This window comes from Hevea brasiliensis, chromosome 9, assembly GCF_030052815.1.
Source record: "Hevea brasiliensis isolate MT/VB/25A 57/8 chromosome 9, ASM3005281v1, whole genome shotgun sequence".
NCBI classification, from domain to species: Eukaryota; Viridiplantae; Streptophyta; class Magnoliopsida; order Malpighiales; family Euphorbiaceae; genus Hevea; species Hevea brasiliensis.
Genome location: NC_079501.1, coordinates 28236831 through 28255521, shown reverse-complemented (window position 1 = coordinate 28255521; position 18691 = coordinate 28236831). Strand labels below are relative to the sequence as shown.

The window sequence follows — 18691 nt, the reverse complement described above, 5'->3', positions numbered from 1 at the left end:
CCTTTTGATCAAATTTATGGCCAAACCTTTTTGTTGAAGAAGAGTCCTCAGGTCTTTATTAAGTTGAGCGATCCGAGTTTGAAGCTCAACATGCCAGTTATTGACTTGTAAGGTTAAGGAGTCAACCTTAGTTTTCATTAATTGAGTTGGCTTACTACCAAATCAATGTTTGAATCAAATTTCTTTAGGAAGCTATTTTGAGCTTTTGCATTTTGTGTCTGCCAATTAAGGACTTCTTCAGCAGCAGTGAGAGATACAGATTTTCCTTCTGCATTTACACCAAAATGTTTGACAAAAGGTTTGGAAGCAATTTTCATGACAAGATCAATCCCATGTCGTAAGGGAGGAAACTTTTTAGTCATATGATTCTTGTGAGAACATCATACACGGAGCTACAAGGGATAGCACTGGAGGAGGAGGTGGAGGTGGATTCGACGTTCCTTCTTTGGCTCTTTCTCTCCTCATTGTTTTTAAAGCCATCTCATAAATAAGCAAAAGATTTTTTTATTTAATTTCTTTTCTAATCTCGATCCAGGGGCCAGAATCAGGAGATGAGTCTCTTATGGGTTTATAGTGTTTACAGCGAGAATGAGAACGGCGCTATAGTTTTTCCCAATATCTTGGAGCCAAAGAACAATCATAGTCTCCGTCCCAATCTTTATTCTCACACTCACTGTCGGGATTATATAGACCTGATCCAGGAACATCCCAAAATAAATGACCATCTATCTTTCTAGGATAGACGTGTTATCCCTTTGCAGCAATAGAATGGAAATGGATATTTTCCTGTTCCTCATCAACAGAAGTAATCATCAGTGGCTAAAAGATAGGAGCAGTGCTTGTAGAATTCCGTGGAGGCTGGAATATAGTTCGAATAGTGCCATCTGACTGTCGATGAAAGGATGACTCTGTAGACTAGATGGGTTTAGAATTGATATGAAGCCTTTCATAATTTGTCAACCATACTCGAGGAATAAGTTACTCGAGTTCTTCTCGTGGTATCTGTTGGGCAATTTGAACAATTTTTTGGATTGTTTCAATATCAGCTAAGATAAGAAGAGTTCCATTAGAAACACTTGATTGGAACAAGTGAACTGCATAATCTTGAAATCTGTAAATAATCTAATGACGTAGAGTAGCTGTCCTAGAGAAAGGAACTTGTTATGCTCCAATGATTTGAATTTGAACCTTCTTAGATGTGTAAAGCTTTAGATCACATAAATAAGATTAAAAATATATAATTTCTTCTTAAAAATATTAATTTTCTCAATTAAAAGAATAAAACTCTCTCTTTCTCTCTCTCTCTATATATATATATATATATATTTGCACAAAAGGGCCTGAGGCAGAGCCAGCACAGCAAACCGAAACCATATAAATCTCTATCTTGCGAATCATAAAAACAGCAGAGATTCGATTATATTGAAAGATTTCAACTTCTCAATAGCTAATCACTTCACGTCCCTTCGATTCTACTTTTCCTCAATTGCCAACCTTCATTCCAACAATTTCTATTCCGTCCCGGAATCATCCAATCACTGGATTTTGGAATATAAAGATCCGCTTTTCTCTCTCAGGCAATAACAAGAGAGAAGGAGAATCCTTTTCTTGCTTTCGTTCTATCCCAATAAGGTATAAATATTTGTTGCTTTCTGTAATCTCTTGTTTGTTTTCCCCTCTTTATCTCCTGCTTCAGGAATCACTATTTTTTTTGAAGGTGTTCGTTGATGGTCATCTAAGCTGTTTCTCTCCATAACTGGTAATGTTCTTTCGCTTTCTGTTTTTGCGTTTTCTTCAATTGTTTGCTCTGTTTGGTTACTCGCAAAATCAACACGGCCCTTAAAGAATTAGGACAAGCTGTAGTTCTTTTTGTCACTTGCTGTTGTTTGTCAAATCTTATTTGCTCCATTCTTTTCTATCCTTTTTGTTCTCTTTCCCTTTGTTCTCCTTCTGTAGTTTTCTCCGCAACCAAACAGAACAGTGATTTCTGGTATATATCTTTAACGGTTATTTGGTTGCAGAGAATCTGTTCCCGAGTTCTCCACACAGCCAAACAAAGTAGTGTAGCATCCAAATTGCAAGGGCCGTGCTAGTTAAGTGCACTTCCAAAAGTGAATATTAATAACTATATTTGCAATTGTCACCAAATTATTAGTCAATACTAGTGTTTCCTTCCATAGAATTCAGAAAAAATTAAGCTAATAGAATTGATAATTGATATGCTGATGCCTGAAACTGGATACTTGCGTAGTGGCCCGGAGTTGGTCAAATTGGGTAGCTTTTAAATAAAGTGATAAGGACGGTTGGTATGAGACCTTTATTTTGATGTATTAAAAAAAAGAGAGAGAGATTTATATAAAAAAAGTCAAAAGCCAGGCCTACATGATCTGATGCACACCTGTAACTGAAAATTTATATGAAAAGTTAGGTGAAAATTATTGTATGGAAATAATTCAATTCTTTGACCTCAGTTTACGTGGGAAATGTATCTTGGTCTCTTGTCTCTATCCTCTTACTAAATATTCCCGATGCAATATGGGTGATGCAGCAGTAGCAGTATAGGAAGTTGTGGCGCGAGTAATATGTGAGTTAAATGTGAAAATTTATGGGTTATATCAGTTTGGCTTGGGGGATGAGGGAAGTACTGGAGGTAATGCATTATAGTAAGATGAAGATCCTAGTGCAATTTAGGAATTATTTTCAATGTAAAATTAGGAAATTTAATAGTTTTATTATTTAGGAAGTTTATTATTGTTAGGTCTATTATTTTTGATCTTAAATATCTAATTAGATATGAATCGGATTTCCTAATTCTATAATAATTAAAATTTCTAAATAGTATTCTCTTCCCATACTGCATCAGGAGGACTTTATTTGCTGTCAGAGAACTGGTTTCATGTGTTGACCACTTTATCTTAAATGCTTGTTATCCGGGTCAGGTAACACAATTGTGGAGTGTCAACTTGTCTCTGAATCTCTAGCAAGTTTAATATCTAAGATTCTGTAAGATACTGGAACAAAAAAAGAATTAATCAAATTCTAAAATTGCAAGTCATCTTCTTTTTACTTTCTTTTACCCAAAGCTTTTATATCCTACAGCTTCCCAAGATATAGATATGGATCGGTTTGAACCATCTAATATAGTAATTACAGAATCTAATAACAAAGTAGGTTGTCATTGGTGTCTTCCAGGAACATATTTCAACTTTTTCATGACTGATACAAGTGCTACTTGGCATTACCAATGTCCTTTGCATATTTGCAATTGTTCATATTGCATTATATGCACGAAGTAACTCTTACATTCTTTTTTCCGGTATAAAAAATGTTCTTTTTATGTCCTCAACCATCTGATGTTGTCAATCATTGTTGATGTGATTTGTTTTTGGATTGTATGTCTATTTGCTCTGATATGACAAAAGTTTATGAGTAAATCCGTTATGGTTTCTTTCTCAAGTGTTTTTAAGGCTTAAATGAGAGCAGTAGGCCTATGGCAGATTCCATGGAGATATATATATATATATATATATATATATATATATATATATGGCTTAACTGAATGCAATTTTTTGGTGATATTGCTGTTGTTCCTTTCTCCACTTTCATATACATTTCCTACAATTCTTTCTTATTGCAGTGAAAGATGGTTGCCTTTGGGAAAAAGTTGAAGGAACGACAAATTCAAGAATGGCAAGGGTATATTTCATGTATCAATATACATTCTAGCATGCACCGCTTACTCTAAGCGCATTTGAATACTAGCATAGTGAGATAAAACCTTAACTCTCTGACGGGCGTTATTTGGTGAAAAGCATCTTGTAGTTCAATAGTTTTACCTAGTTTTGATAAATATTTCATACTTGGATGGTTAGTATCCAGAGGTGGCAAATGAATACAGAATCTGTACTATAGACGCACATGGATTTGCATCTGAGTCATTATTTTGGCTTTTATTGCAAGTTTCAAGTGTATTTGGCTATACTAGTAAAGCATTCTCTTTATGCTCCTTTGAGGTTACTATTTTAGATTTTAGATTTTAGATTTTAGTTTTCTTATACATTTCTTTTCCTTCAGATATTATATTAACTATAAACTGATGAAGAAAAAAGTGAGACAGTATGCGCAACAAATTGAAGTTGGAACACTAGATCGCAGGCATGTTCTCAAGGATTTCTCAAGGATGCTAGATAATCAGGTATCGGAGTTATTTATATATGGGCTTATCTCTATCTTTGTGTGCTTGTGTGCATCTCTATGTGCATGTATCTGCAATTTGTGGGCATGCCTTTTCTTGGAAAACCTGAATATTATCATGTTTTCATGTTATGTATGCAAACATATTTGCAAAGCTAGATACTCTTAGTCCAATAACAAATTAGTCACTGAATCAAACATTTATTCTGTAATAACTGATTTAGTATAGAACTTTGACAATGAATTTGCAATTTTGATGACCTTTATAGGTTTTCAGTTGTAGATGTATCTTCTGGAGTTGGGTTTTGAATCATGCATTCAACTTGTCATTACATTTGTTTATCTGTTGAAATTGCTTAGAAGGAAGTATTTATTGGTGAAGGAATTAATCCTGAAGCATGATCCAAAGTTTATTATTTTGGAGGTGCCATGGAACAGCTTTCATAGCTTTAATATGAGGGAGAGAACTTATTTTCCTTCTTACTGGTAGTAAGAGTTCTTAGACCTCTTTAACAATCAGTAAAATGAGCATCTATAGTAACCTAAGTACAACATTGAGGTATAATTTTTATAAATATTATTTTGATTTTTGACTTTTATGTTCTGTTGAAAGAGATAAGATGGAATTGATTAATATTCCTGAAGGAAACATATTGAGAAGATATACATAGAGGTATGAAATTGCATTCGCTGTATGCATATAGATGACAGCATGTGTATGTCTTTGTTTTTATGAGGGTAATTGTGCTTGTGTTTCAACAATCACTTGTCAATTGTGTATCAGTGCAGAAACTCAGACAAATTTGAGATACTTCTTGGGATTTCATAAAAAATTCCAAGTTCAATCATTGACTTGAGTTTGAAAATGGATTCATGCTAAATTATTTCTTCTAATAAAAATTTCAGATTGAGAAGATTGTCCTTTTTCTCTTGGAACAACAAGGGCTACTTGCAAGTAGGATTGCCAAGCTCAATGAATATCAGGAGGCTCTTGAGCAAGAGCCAGATATATCTCAAATAACCCAATTACGAGAAGCTTATAGAGCAGCGGGGCAAGATTTGTTAAAGCTTCTCTTTTTTGTTGAGATAAATGCTATTGGTCTGCGTAAGATCCTGAAGAAGTTTGATAAACGCTTTAGATATAGATTCACCGACTACTATGTGAAAACCCGTGCTAATCATCCTTATTCCCTGCTGCAGCAAGTGTTTAAGCATGTGGTAATTTGGCACTTTTATTCTTGTTTGAAATATAGTCTACATGTTAGCAACTTTTTACTGAAAAATAATTGAAATTGCAGGGTTTAGGAGCTGTTATTGGAGCCATATCTCGCAATCTTCATGAACTTCAGGAACATCAGGGAAGCTACTTATCCATCTATGATCAGCCTGCTCTTCCCTTCCAGGTCTCTGTTAATTTTAATCCACATACAATTTGGTTTTTCTTCCATGTTCATTCTTTAAGTTTCCTGGAACCTTGTTGTAGTTGATGTTTTAGTTGGGCAGCTGTCATTAACTTGTGGACTTATGTGGTGTTTTTTGCTTTTAATCTGCAGGATCCTGTTGTTGATTCACTGAAAGCAGCCGTTGACAGGCTCAGTCACTCAACAAACTTCCTCAACTTTTTGGCGCAACATGCACTCATTATGCAAGAAGAGCTGCCTACTCCCACTGAGGAATGTGCTGATGATCAAAGATACCATTTTATGTCACTTTTCTTGAACTTAGTGAACACATTTCTTTATATGGTCAACACATATATAATTGTCCCCACAGCTGATGATTACTCAACAATGCTTGGAGCTCCAGCAACAGTTTGTGGTGTTGTGATTGGGGCAATGGCTGTTGCCCAGGTGTTTTCTTCTGTGTATTTTAGTGCCTGGTCAAATAAATCATACTTCAGACCTCTAGTATTTAGCAGTGTTGTTCTTCTTGTGGGAAATGCCATGTATGCAATGGCACTTGATTATCGGTCAATAACACTTCTTTTAGTTGGCCGTCTATTCTGTGGGTAAGCAACTTTCTTCCTCTTCAAATTTTCATGTCTATTTACATTATGAGAATAGTTTTCAGTATGTGGTTTCTAGTTAGTTTTTAACTAAGAAATAATCCTAAGTTATAACTTCTTAGAAAATCACATTTGAATTTATCAGGAATTTAATATGGATTTTGAAGAATCTTAATGGAGTAGATAGTGACATGGAAACCAATCCTTTGTTGTTTTGATATAGCTTGAAACTCATTTTACATATGCTAAAGTATTGCAGGAAAGATTAATTAACTTCATGTTGGGGGGTGAAAATTCATAGAGAATGTGATATTTGTATCTCATCCTATAGTTTGACCTAATCATACTCTTCAATGCAGATTTGGTTCTGCTAGAGCTGTTAATCGGCGTTACATCAGTGATTGTGTGCCAGTTAGAATTCGCATGCAGGCATCCGCAGGTTTTGTTAGTGCCAGTGCTCTTGGGATGGCTTGTGGTCCCGCTCTTGCTGGCTTGCTTCAAACTAATTTTAAAATTTACAAGTTTACGTTCAACCAAGTCACTTTGCCTGGCTGGGTTATGGCTGTGGGTTGGCTTTTATATCTCATACTGTTATGGATCACATTTAGAGAACCATCTCACGAGACTGAAGAGAAAAATGTATCACAGGACAAGGCTGGTATGCTGACTTCTCTTGCTACTTCAGTGTCATAAAATTTTCATTTTTCAAGAATACTACTTATTTTTGGGATAAAGGCTTAGTTGAGTTGAGTTGAGTTGAGTAGGAATATTTGGTAAAGTTGTTGATGATGATATGGCCAGAATTTTTTTTTTTTTTTTCTGAACCACAGTAGTGCTACTGCTGTTCTTTTACCTAAATTAATCAATTCCATCAATATTATCAAAATATTTTCATCAATGGGTAAAAATCCAAATGTTGGCTCTTCTAATGACAGGACCAGGGGAAAATGATGTGCTTGAGAAGGGTCTTAAACAACCATTACTGTTGAGTTCAGAAGGCAAGCATGAGGATGAAAATGGTGATGGAGAATGTGATGATAGTGAAGAAGCTCCTGAGGAATCTCGACGACCTGCCACTTCAATTGCTTCAGCATACAGGCTACTTACACCTTCTGTAAAGGTATATGAATGTTCAGACCTTGGTAGTTTGATCAGGTCACTATTACCAAGGAATAGAATTTTATAGAGCACTTTTGTCGCATAGGCATAATTGCCGGTTCCTACATAGAAATTCAACTGTCAATGCAATCGGCAAGTATAATTTTTCTCGAACAAACACAAATTATTGCTCGAAGAGTTGAGTTGCTTCATGATGGACTCCAGGTCAGTTCAAGCCACAAGTGACTTGTGTCCTAAGCTGCTACTTGTAAGCTGGCATGTAAGCTGTTAGACTCACTTGTGAGATTCCTTTATGGTGGAGTGCTGAACGCCTAGTAAACTCAAAACAAGCAAAAACACTAGGAACAGAATATGTAGCAAACAAAATTTTCGCAACAGTATGCACTCAACAGGACATTTCTTACTTGATCGAAGTCCTGAAAGGTAAGCTAGAAATAAATCAAAGTCGGTTGCTTTGGAAATTAGTGGCTAATAACTAACAGAGGTTGGTGGATATTCTAGACTGACAACACAAAGGGGGGTTGACCGTTTTGCTGGCTGGTTGGCTTAATAGGCAAACTACTGGAATTCTAGGGATTGGACTTTTTTTGGGCTGTTGCCTTTGAAAGAGAAAAGAGCCTGTTGAATTCAAGAGGCTTTCTCATAGAGTTGAGGAGATGGTATATTGCTTTGTACTAATAATTTTGCTTCTTCTTCTTCTTCTTCTTCTTCTTCTCTCTCTCTCTCTCTTTCTCTCTCTCTATTTCTTTTTTTTTTTTGCTGTGGATTGTGAGTGGAATTTCACTTTCATAATGCTGTTGATTGATCAGTCAAGGTTCTGCCTGACATCATGGATTTTAGTTTGCAAGAGTATACTTTGTTGGAAACTGTTTTGGATGTTCTGTTTCTCTTTACTTTACCTGCTTAGTGTCAGAGTTCTTCAACTAGGTCTAATGCATTTATATGATGTCTACATAATTACTTATCTAAGTATCTTTGTTGTCATCAGGTTCAGTTGTTGATATATTTCATGCTAAAATATGCCATGGAAATTTTACTCTCTGAATCTAGTGTCATTACCTCGTACTACTTTGGTTGGTCAACAAGCACAGTGGCAATTTTTCTTGCATGTCTAGGCCTAACAGTTCTGCCAGTAAATATTATTGTTGGAAGCTACATTAGCAACATGTTTGAAGACAGGTAAATCTTCATATGGGAATGGGAAGCATGCTTGTTCTATTGTTTCATGTTTCCTCATATAAAGCTCTGAAATTTTTTGTGATATCCAACTGATATATTTCTTCCTTATTAATCTCTCTGCAGGCAAATTTTATTGGCATCAGAAATTATGGTTTGCATAGGAGTACTCTTGAGCTTCAAATTCGTAAATGCATACACTGTTCCACAGTATGTCTGCTCAGGATTAATCATGTTTGTTTCTGCTGAAGTACTTGAAGGTGAGAAATTGTTCAATTCATTATTTTTGCACAAATTGATGAATTTTTTGATAAAGGGGAAGTCTTCTCCTGTAGATGATTAAAAAACAAAGATGAAACTCTTCCTGGAAATTGCACAACTTTTTGGAAGATTCAAAAGGCAACTTGTTCCCAAGTAAACTTAGTTTGTACTGTATTATTCCTCTGTAAAACAATCAGACGATTAAGGCCTTGAAGAGAAGAAAGGAGCTAGCTGGGATATAACTTGCACTAGTAAAATAAATACATCAATGTTAAAATTATTCTCGCCTTGGAAGATTTGTTAACAAATCATCTCATGATATCCTTCATTATCAAGTCGGAACAAAAATTATTCTGAGTAACACAATTCTTAATGATTAAACATCTGTTGACAAAAAAGATATCAACAGAGAGATGAGATTACCTTTTAGTTAAGATGTAGAGGTTAATTTTGGTAACTGAGTTTTGGATATTGCAGTATGGCAAGTTGTACGGCAAGTTTCATGACTAGATGAATATATACATATTTTCTGCAGGCGTGAATTTGTCTCTGCTATCTCGAGTGATGTCATCCAGGCTTTCCCGTGGAACCTACAATGGTGGACTACTCTCAACTGAAGCTGGGACGATAGCTCGTGTGATTGCTGATGCCACAATAACCCTGGCTGGGTACTTAGGCCAGAATAGGCTCCTGAACGCCACCCTTATTCCTTCGCTCTTCATTTCTGTGGCCTCCATTATTGCCACCTGTTTTACCTACAACTCGCTCTATTGATTTGTAAGTTGTACAAATTAGTCATTTGATTAGTGAAGTCCAGCTTCTCGAATTTGTTCTTTTTAAAAAAAAAAAATCTTTTTTTTTTTTTTCATTTTTTTGTTAATATTTTCTTGTATCAGTGTTTAATATTGTAAGATACTAGTTCATTGATTCTCCTATTCGATTGGAATTGAATAAAGTTTCTGAAAATTTTCAATTTCCTGGAATTCTTCAGTTCCTGCAAGGAATAATGAGAATTGTATCATGCCATGTGAACCTAAATGGCGAATAAATACATGGGCAAGAATTGCCGTCGGAATCTTATATCCATTGAAACGAAATTCCCTGAACTGAAAAGGGAATTAGTTTAGTTTTTCAATTGAAAGTGTATAATGTTGGATTTCATGAAAAGATAAATAATGCAGCTTAACTTGGCTTTGTATATAATTTATTGTATTTTACAATTTAGTTGCTAGTGTATTATGAAAATCACAATTTATTTTTCTATTTTTTTGTTGGAAACGAATTAGCTTTTAAAGAATATTTATGTCATTTTGTTAAAATTCACTATTGTTGAAGCAATCAATCAAAATTCAAGAGATTAAATTATTATAAATATTAAAATTATAAAGAGTAAATTATTACATAAAATAAAATGCGACTGAATGAACTGTTACAATTTTTATCATATTTTAAAGATTAAATTATAAATTAAATTTTAATTTAAATGAGTCCATATATAATCTAACTCATCAGTAAGTCTTAAGTAGAAATAGCTTAATTAAATTTTAAAATTTTTTATGTTATGAATTCAGACACTGAATTAATGATATATGCTTGCAATCCTAATAAATGTTGCTTTAATGTTTAGAACCTTCTAGGGCAAAAAATCCAACAAAAAATGTTACTATATTTTTGTATCGCATGGATTATTCCCCACCATATGCATTATTGAATTTGAACTACTTCACAACAAGTAGTTGGCTTTCATTGATCTAGGTAAATAAATTGTTCTGTTGTAGTTATTTCATTTGAAACAACTTCAATTTATTAAAATAAAATTTTTTAATTTTAAAATTTTTTTAAAAAAAATTATTTAATCTATAATAGTATATTTCTAAATTAATTTATTTTTTAATTAATATTAAATTAATATTTAATTAAAATAAATTTATAAAATATTATTTATTTTTTATTTTTATATAAAAATAAAATATTAATATAATATCAATATATTAATAAAATATTATTTTAAAATTTATTATTATATTATTATTTTTTAAATAGTTACAAATTAAATTTTAATTAATAATAAATAGCATATATATAATTAATACTTTTTAATAAATTTAATTTAATTAAAATAAAATAATATTAATTATTAATTAATTCAATAATAAAGATTAAAGAAAAAAGGAAAAAATGGTAAAAGGATAATTTTATTAATTTTAAGAGGAAATTGCAGTTTAGTGGACTTGTTAATGCAATTTACCATAATCCCTTAGCCTCCATGAAAGTGATCATTTCGACCGATTCATCAAATTCAATACACAACCCAACACTTTTTTAATAGCTAAGTACGTGGTGTGGTGAGGGAATAAAGAGAAGGTTGAATGAAAAATCCGATAAAAATGGAGGGAGACAAATAATATATATATATATATATATATATATATATATATATATATATTATTTAAGAACAAAAAATTAAAAAAAAAAGAAATTAAATATAAAATCAACTCATAACCCAATATCATCATCTTCTTCGTTCAAGTCATAAAATTTTGCTAAAGGGAAAATTTTTCTTTTCTTTTATTTGACAAAAATAATAATATTAAACCCCACGAGTAAGGAGGTTACAAATGAGAGTTGGATCAAAAGATTACAGTAAAAAGAGCAATCCCTGATGGTTCGCCAAGTATGGCTATGAGCAGCTTGATTACAATTGCAATTTACAAAAGAAAATTTTATGATAGAGCTTTAATATCTTGAATCTCTTCATGTTTGGTTGAAGGAATAGCCCAATTGTTGACAACTGAAATAGTAACTTGGAGTCTCCTACACTATTACTCAAAAAAATTGGGCCTTTCTAAACAAGTGAGTTTAGAAAAAAAATAAACACACAAAGGAGTAACTTACAAAATATTTATCAAAAGAGGTGTTTTTTGCTAGGTGAGACGAGAAGCAGCTTGGACACTACTTATAATAGCATCTAGCTAACTTGAAAAACTTGTCCCACATAAAAAAAATATATATATACATATAAATGCTTCAAAAGAAGCTTGGATGTTACTTATATTAGCATCCAAGCTCTCCATGTCAGTGGGACACTACTATAAATAGCATCTAAGTTGGCTTTTTGTCTTTACCTCATCCTACTTGACAAAAAACACACCTTTGGTAAATATTTTATAGGTCACCCCTTTTATGTGTTAATTTTTTTCAAATTCATCTTTTTTTTTTAATAAGTCCAGAAAAACCTTTGGCTAGAGCAAGCTGTAAAGCATCCGTACATGCTAAACTTTAAAAAATAAGAGGATCCATTACACCATAGTGTCTGCTCACTGACTAGACGCAAGGTTTACCAAAATAATCCCTGGCAATGGCAGCTGAAGCACCCCTAGATTCCTATTATCAACTGCAACATTAAAATTAACCTTAATTGCTCCGATCGAAAGGGGAACAAAGTGGGCAGTTCTAGGGTTAGCTCACATAAGAGGCGCCAAGATTGCATTCAGATGCTGGGACTCCACAAATTCATACTACAAGATATTTGTAACACCCACCATATCTTGACATCAGAATTTCTATTGTAGATGAAATATTCTAGCGAATTTGAAGATTTCACGGATAGAGGAATGGTGATGGAAGTGTATGGGTTTATGTTTATATATGTGTGTGTTTTAAATATTCAAAATATATTTAAAAATATATATATATTAAAAGTTTTTATCCCTAAAAGTTTTTAAATGATTGTTTTAGGCAGCAGAAACATCGACAGCTGAAAGATGGACTTTCGATAACCGAAGTCTTTTTTATGATTCAAATGCCCATTTTGATAGAACAGACTCCAGCGGTCAAAAGTCCCTCGACTATCAAGGGTATAAAAGGGACAAAGGCCTGTGTTCTGCCCAAAACACTTGGGTTCCTTCTCTCTCTCTCAACTGCTAGAGCATACAATGAGCTTTTTGAAGAGAATTCCTTAGATTTTCAAAGATCTGAAGGTGAATTCTTCCATTTAGAAGTTTGGGAGAGTAGATTCAAGCTTTGAGGCTTTGATTATCTCATCTCCAAGCTCCAAGAAAAGAGGTAATATTCTTTTCTTCTTGATCTATTAGGTAGATCTAAAAAAGTTGATGAGGGATTAGATTTCTATAACTTCAATTTCATGTAAAGTTATTTTGAAGATGGATTTTGGGAATTCTATGCATCTTAGGGTTAGGGTTTTGTGATTTATGTTGATATTTTATGTTTTTATTGTTAGTTTAGTTATACTTAAGTGTTGTGGGCCTTAAATAGCTAGTTCTCCTTGATAAATTTGAAGAAATTCATGAATATGCTACGTTGAGTTTGTAGAAAACCTGAAATTTGAGTTTTTAATTAATGTATGTGAGTATTAAGTATGATTTCAAGTTGTTTTAGATCCTAGAGATGTGTATTTGTGTTTGGTTTAAGTTTTGAAACTTTGAAGTGAGTTAGGTGTTGAAGGGAGAAGGATTCTGCAAGTTTTTAACTTGGAAATTCTAGAAATTCTCAGATTCGGCTGTTAAAAACCAAAGGTTTGGCAACTGAAGCATGCAGTTTCTCAAAAAATTTGAAAATTTTCCAGGTTCAGTAGCTAAAGTTGCAGACTTTGATAGTCGCAGTGGCTACTACCCAAAATGGGCACCCGATGTTCAAAGATTCAGCAGTCGAAGCCCAAGACTCTAGTAGCTGAATTTGGTTTTGCCCATTTTATTTCTATTTATATTTCAAGGTTCCAAAACGTAATTTCATGGTCCTTAAGGGCCTAGAATAAGATGTTTATTATGTGTATAGATTTTTAGAGCTCTGTATAACTTTCTAGGATCCAATTTTATAGGATCAGGCTTAAGGAACTCGGAAAGTTTAGGATCCAATGATTGCTACTGTTTGAGTTAGGTGATTGATAGGCTACAAGAGGATAGTAATTCTAATCTTAATAAATGTAAACTCTTAAATTTAATTTATGATCATCCTCATACATCATGTCATATTTATTTAAAGTGTATATATCTAGAACTTGAATATGTTGCATAATTGCATATTTGCTGTTGGTGCATGATGGATTATGGATGACCCACTAACTCCCCCCATATTTATGACTATGTTATATTATGTATGGTATGGATCTATAAGTAAATTTCATGGATAGATCTTTATGATACCCCATTAAGGGAGATCTCTAAGTTGTCCTGGGTGCATAACATATGTCATGTTATAAGCGAAAGTATTGATGAGCCTTTGTATGAGCCGGACATATTGGATTTGGGGAGTTACTGATGACAAGTCTATCTTACATGAAATATTTATCATGTGAAAACCTATTTGGATGATGCATTGTATATGTATGAAATGAATGATATAATTAATATTGGTTAATTTACTCACTGAGCTTGTTTAAGCTTATCCCTTTCTTCTAAACCCTAGATGCAGGTTTGCAGGATTAGAAGAGATCTTTAAAGAGAGGTAGTCAAAGATAATTTTAGTGCTCTTTTTTATACATGATGTATGGGTAGATTGACATATAAAATGTGAATAGATAGTAATGTGCTGGTAATGATAAAAAATTGAAGTTATATAATATTTTAAATAGGAATGTTTATGTTAGCTCTTTTAGGAGTGTGTATGTTGAACCATTACACTTTAGTGATTTTGTATGTATATTAAAGTTTAAATTATGAACCACTTTTATGTTAAAAATGTTTATGTATGGATTAAAAAACTAAAGTGTAATAGTTGGTTAAATGTTTGAGTTTTGATAGTACAAATTTTAAAAGTATGTTCATAGGCTTTAGGCTTGTTACAGTTTCAGCTGACTCGATCTCTAGCACTGGTAACGACCCTTAGCTTGGGTTATTACAAAATTGCTAGAATAATAATAGAAATTAAAAACGTATTGTGTCCATTTCTAATTTACAATAGACTTACTATAAAATAGAAATTAAATTTGTTTGTTAAATATTGCAACTAATTAAAAAAGAAATTTAAAAACGGAAAAAAAGATCTGTTACTATTTTTAGCATTAAAAAATAGCATTATATTTAGAAACGAATTTAGTAACGAAAATTAGAAATGAAGCGCCAAAAAATTTGACTTCAAATTTAGAAACAATCAATTTAAAAATAGAAATCTTCAAGATATCTTTAAGCGAAGAGCCGTAACAACAACTTCATCAGGAGGATGATATTGATGCCTTAAGGTTTAATTATTTCGATTCTTCCACATATGCCATGGCAAGAAAAAAAACATCTGGATATAAGTATTCCCCTCTTCGTGTTTCAATAGTTGGGTCTGTTACCTCTGTCCACAGATCAATGACATTGGAACCAAGTAGTCTGGTAAATCCGAATCTTAAAGGGGAGTTTATCCAAACATCCATAGACCTAGGACAATGAAAAAAGATGTGGCAACCCGATTCTATTTCCCCGCTGGCATTAAATTCTTTCGGGACATGACTCAAGCGCCTATTTAGCATCTCTTGACGAGGCAGTCTGTCATTGATGAACTTCCAGATGAAGACAAGGACTTTCCTCGGCAGATGAAGTCTCCAGATTGAGTTCCAAAGTTGCTTCATGTTGTGAGATAATGAAGGACCCGGACTTGCCTTGTTGTTCTCCAAGTTCCAAAACAACAGCGTTTTGCTCCTCGAACGTGGCGGCTCTCCCTATGGCAACCCTAACATCACCAACTTGGCTAAATTTGGTGCTGCATTATCTGATCTCTCCCCTACTTCCCCATCTCAACGCTTCATCTCTGAAGACGGCGTCATCAATGCCCGTGAACGGGTGTTGGGCGGCGGCACTTGCCTCAATGCTGGCTACTACACCCGCAGTAGTACCGACTATATAAAGTACATATATATACCAAAACACAACAAGAATTACAAACAACTTTCTATCTATATTCAACTTATGATGGCAGAGATGTTGGGGTAGGATGGACGGCTGGTGAACGAGTCATACCAGTGGACGGAGAAACAAGTTGCTTTCCAGCCTGAAATAGGGCAGTGGCAATCGGCGGTGAGGGATGGGCTGGTGGAGGCTGGGGTGGTGCCCAACAATGGCCTCACATACGACCATATTTATGGACTAAGATTGGTGGGACAATATTTGATAGAGATGGTCACAGACATACTGTTGCTGATTACTGGAGCAAGCCAACCCAAGTGGACTTACCGTTCTCTTGCATGCCATTGTACGTAAGAATTAAGATCTCGTCTAGAACTAAAGGTGGGTCTTTTATTATTATTTTATTATAAATTTAAAATATAAATGCGTGAAATTTATACTTGTTATTGTACATTTAACAAGTCGAACACAAGAAAAATGGGTCTTTAGAGATGCATGAGGGGAAAGCTTATTTAAACAGTGTCTTTCAAAAACGAAATTACCATATCAGCTGGTTCACTGGGAAGTCCACAGCTCTTGTTGCTAAGTGGAGTACGCCCTCAAGCCCAACATAAGGCCCACAATATCACAGTGGTGTTTGATCAGCCCATGGTTGGCCAACTCATGTCTGATAACCCAATGAATGCCATTTCATCCCGTCGCCAGACCCGGTGGAGGTATCGCTGGCTGGAGTCATCGGCATCACTCGCTTTGGAAGCTACATTGAAGCTGGAAGTGCTGCAAACTTCGCCTCTAGCATTCAGAGAGACTACGGGATGTTCTCTCCTAAGGTAAATATTATCTGGTAGCTTAGATTTCTTCTTGAGTTGATACTTCAGAACCCAAAAACGTATTTTTATTTTTGGTGGTGTTGGGAGCCCATAATATCAGGCACCCAAAACACTTCAACCTTTTAAGCTTATCCCACCACCTTCTGGGAAAATTTAATTCTGCCCGAAAACAAAGAAACCCATTGTTCAGGCAAGAAATTAGTGCTCAACTTTTGTTGACTTGTGCAGATTGGTCAACTCTCAACAGTGCCACCTCAACAAAGGACTCCGGAAGCCATAGCCAAAGCAGTTGAGTTAATGAGTAATCTTGACCAAGAAGCTTTCAGTGGAGGCTTCATTGCCAAAAAAATCAATGGTCCAATCTCTACTGGTCATTTAGAGCTAAGAATTCGAAACCCACCCATCAGTTACATTCAACTACTTCAAGGAACCCCAAGGCTTGCAAAGGTGTCTACGGGGAAGGAATGTCAATCGTAGAGAAAGTAATTGATTCCAAGCCTTTCTCTAAGTTTAAGTATGATTATTTGTCAGTCACAATTGCTCAGTATCACTGCAAGTTTCCCAATGAATTTGTTACCTAAACACGGCAATACATCATCGTCCTTGGAACAATTTTATAAGGACACTGGGATGACTATATGGCATTATCATGGAGGTTGCCAAGTGGATACTGTTGTGGACAGTAATTAACAAGGTTCTTGGAGTAAATTCGATCCTTAAGGGTTATAGACAGATGCACATTTAATAACTCTGCTGGGACTAATTCTCAGGCCACTGTTATGATGCTTGGAAGGTAATAACCAAAAATTTCAGAATCCTCACTAGTGACAGAGATGATGAGCGCTGCAAGAAACAATATTATTAAAATGCATGGTAAAACTCAAAGGAATTATATGTTTTAAAGGGAAAAAAATAATAAAAATAAAAACCCTTCTTTTTTATGTCACATCTAAATTGAAGTGGATCAACTATTGGGCAGTCGACTGCTATATAAAATTCAACTTTTGCATAATGTCATCAACTTAACCCTATCTTTGGGATTATATATAATTATCTTTTATATGACTGTCTATATATAAATAATGATCTACAACAAACTAAAGAAAATTGCAAATAGTTTTGGATTCAGTTGGTAAACATGTATATAATTAAATGGCAGCTTTAAAAGAACATAACGTACAGTCTCAAATATGGAGTGGCATGTGAAGTTTCCACACAAATATACACTCGTTGATGTGCTAGGATTTTTTTTTTACACATATAAGGTGGAGATTCCTACGCTTAGTCCATTATAAAATCAAAATATAATATGTATGGTAAGACTCACTCATTAAATATATGAATTCTATCTATTTATATTTTAAATTCATGATAAATTGAATTTAAACAAGAATTTTTTTAATATAATAAACATAATAATGCTTTGAGTTTATTTTTTATAATTTGGAAGAGGTGATATAATTCCTATTCCTTTTAAGAAAAATATGAAAGCTTTCATGGAAGACAAAGGAAATGATTTATTTTTTTAAAAATTTATTTTTTTAAAAATTAATTTAACTAGATTAAGTTAAGTAAATTATTTTTTTATATAGTTAAGAAAGTGAGACTCCTAATTTTTTAAATCGAAATATATAACAAATTAAAAACAAAGAAGCAAAATTGTAATTACACTCAACTAAACAAGTACATAGTTACAGTTTGTTGGAAATTAATTCTGATTGGACAAAAAGAAAAAATCTAACCCAAGGCTGCTCATATAATTTCCAAAGCCCCTCGAGGTCAAATAAATATATAAAAATAGTAAAGTCATGAAGCAAATGACATAGAGAAAGAATATGACAAAGGATATACCTCCAGGCCCAGACTTTCCGCTGCCACCTTCACTTAGGTGAAAGAAGGCATCTCCTTCTTCATCACTGCTTTTTCCCTTCCCTCTCCCCTTCACCACCTATACTCCAAAACATGGATAGGGAAGCAATAAAGAGAGAAAGAGAAAGATGGGGAAAAAAATATACAAGAGTTGGGTCTATATCATGCCATGTAGAATCTCTCAAATATCATTTGTAGCCTTTATCAGATAAAAGGGAAAGGCATTGGAATTGCATCGAATGCGTAGAAAGCAGGCACCAAAAAGGATATCCACAAGGCATATGCCATTTCTTCCACAGCTTATTCCTTCCATCATCTCCCCTATAAAGCTCCTGGTGCATTGCCTGCCTCTCTTTGTGCAAGCTACAAGAGGATATATCCACAGGTCATTC

General features: G+C 34.0%; 1 protein-coding gene and 1 pseudogene across 2 annotated transcripts; both read left to right on the top strand.

Annotated features, from left to right (window-relative positions):
• Window positions 1-1338: 1338 nt before the first annotated feature.
• On the top strand, window positions 1339-9728 carry LOC110654796 (SPX domain-containing membrane protein At4g22990). Of its 2 annotated transcripts, XM_021810900.2 has the most exons (12): window positions 1339-1632; window positions 1718-1759; window positions 3638-3696; window positions 4075-4195; window positions 5101-5412; window positions 5493-5597; window positions 5748-6202; window positions 6559-6857; window positions 7135-7319; window positions 8307-8497; window positions 8621-8754; window positions 9291-9728. In XM_021810900.2, the coding sequence occupies exons 3-12, from the start codon at window positions 3644-3646 to the stop codon at window positions 9527-9529; spliced, it is 2094 nt and encodes a 697-aa protein (XP_021666592.2). In that variant the 5' UTR covers window positions 1339-1632; window positions 1718-1759; window positions 3638-3643; the 3' UTR covers window positions 9530-9728. The 2 variants fall into 2 exon arrangements, with proteins under 2 accessions (XP_021666592.2, XP_058009624.1); XM_058153641.1 differs by lacking the exon at window positions 1718-1759.
• Window positions 9729-12327: 2599 nt separating this feature from the next.
• LOC110654764 (protein HOTHEAD-like) lies at window positions 12328-17227 on the top strand (annotated as a pseudogene).
• Window positions 17228-18691: the final 1464 nt, after the last annotated feature.

What these genes read in the sequence shown, in the direction of transcription:
- LOC110654796 (XM_058153641.1), top strand. Translation starts at nt 3,644, where the DNA reads ATGGTTGCCTTTGGGAAAAAGTTGAAGGAACGACAAATTCAAGAATGG. An exon ending in AGCAAGTGTTTAAGCATGTG is followed by an intron (nt 5,413 to 5,492) that starts GTAATTTGGCAC and finishes TTGAAATTGCAG; the next exon opens with GGTTTAGGAGCTGTTATTGG. An exon ending in TACTTACACCTTCTGTAAAG is followed by an intron (nt 7,320 to 8,306) that starts GTATATGAATGT and finishes TGTTGTCATCAG; the next exon opens with GTTCAGTTGTTGATATATTT.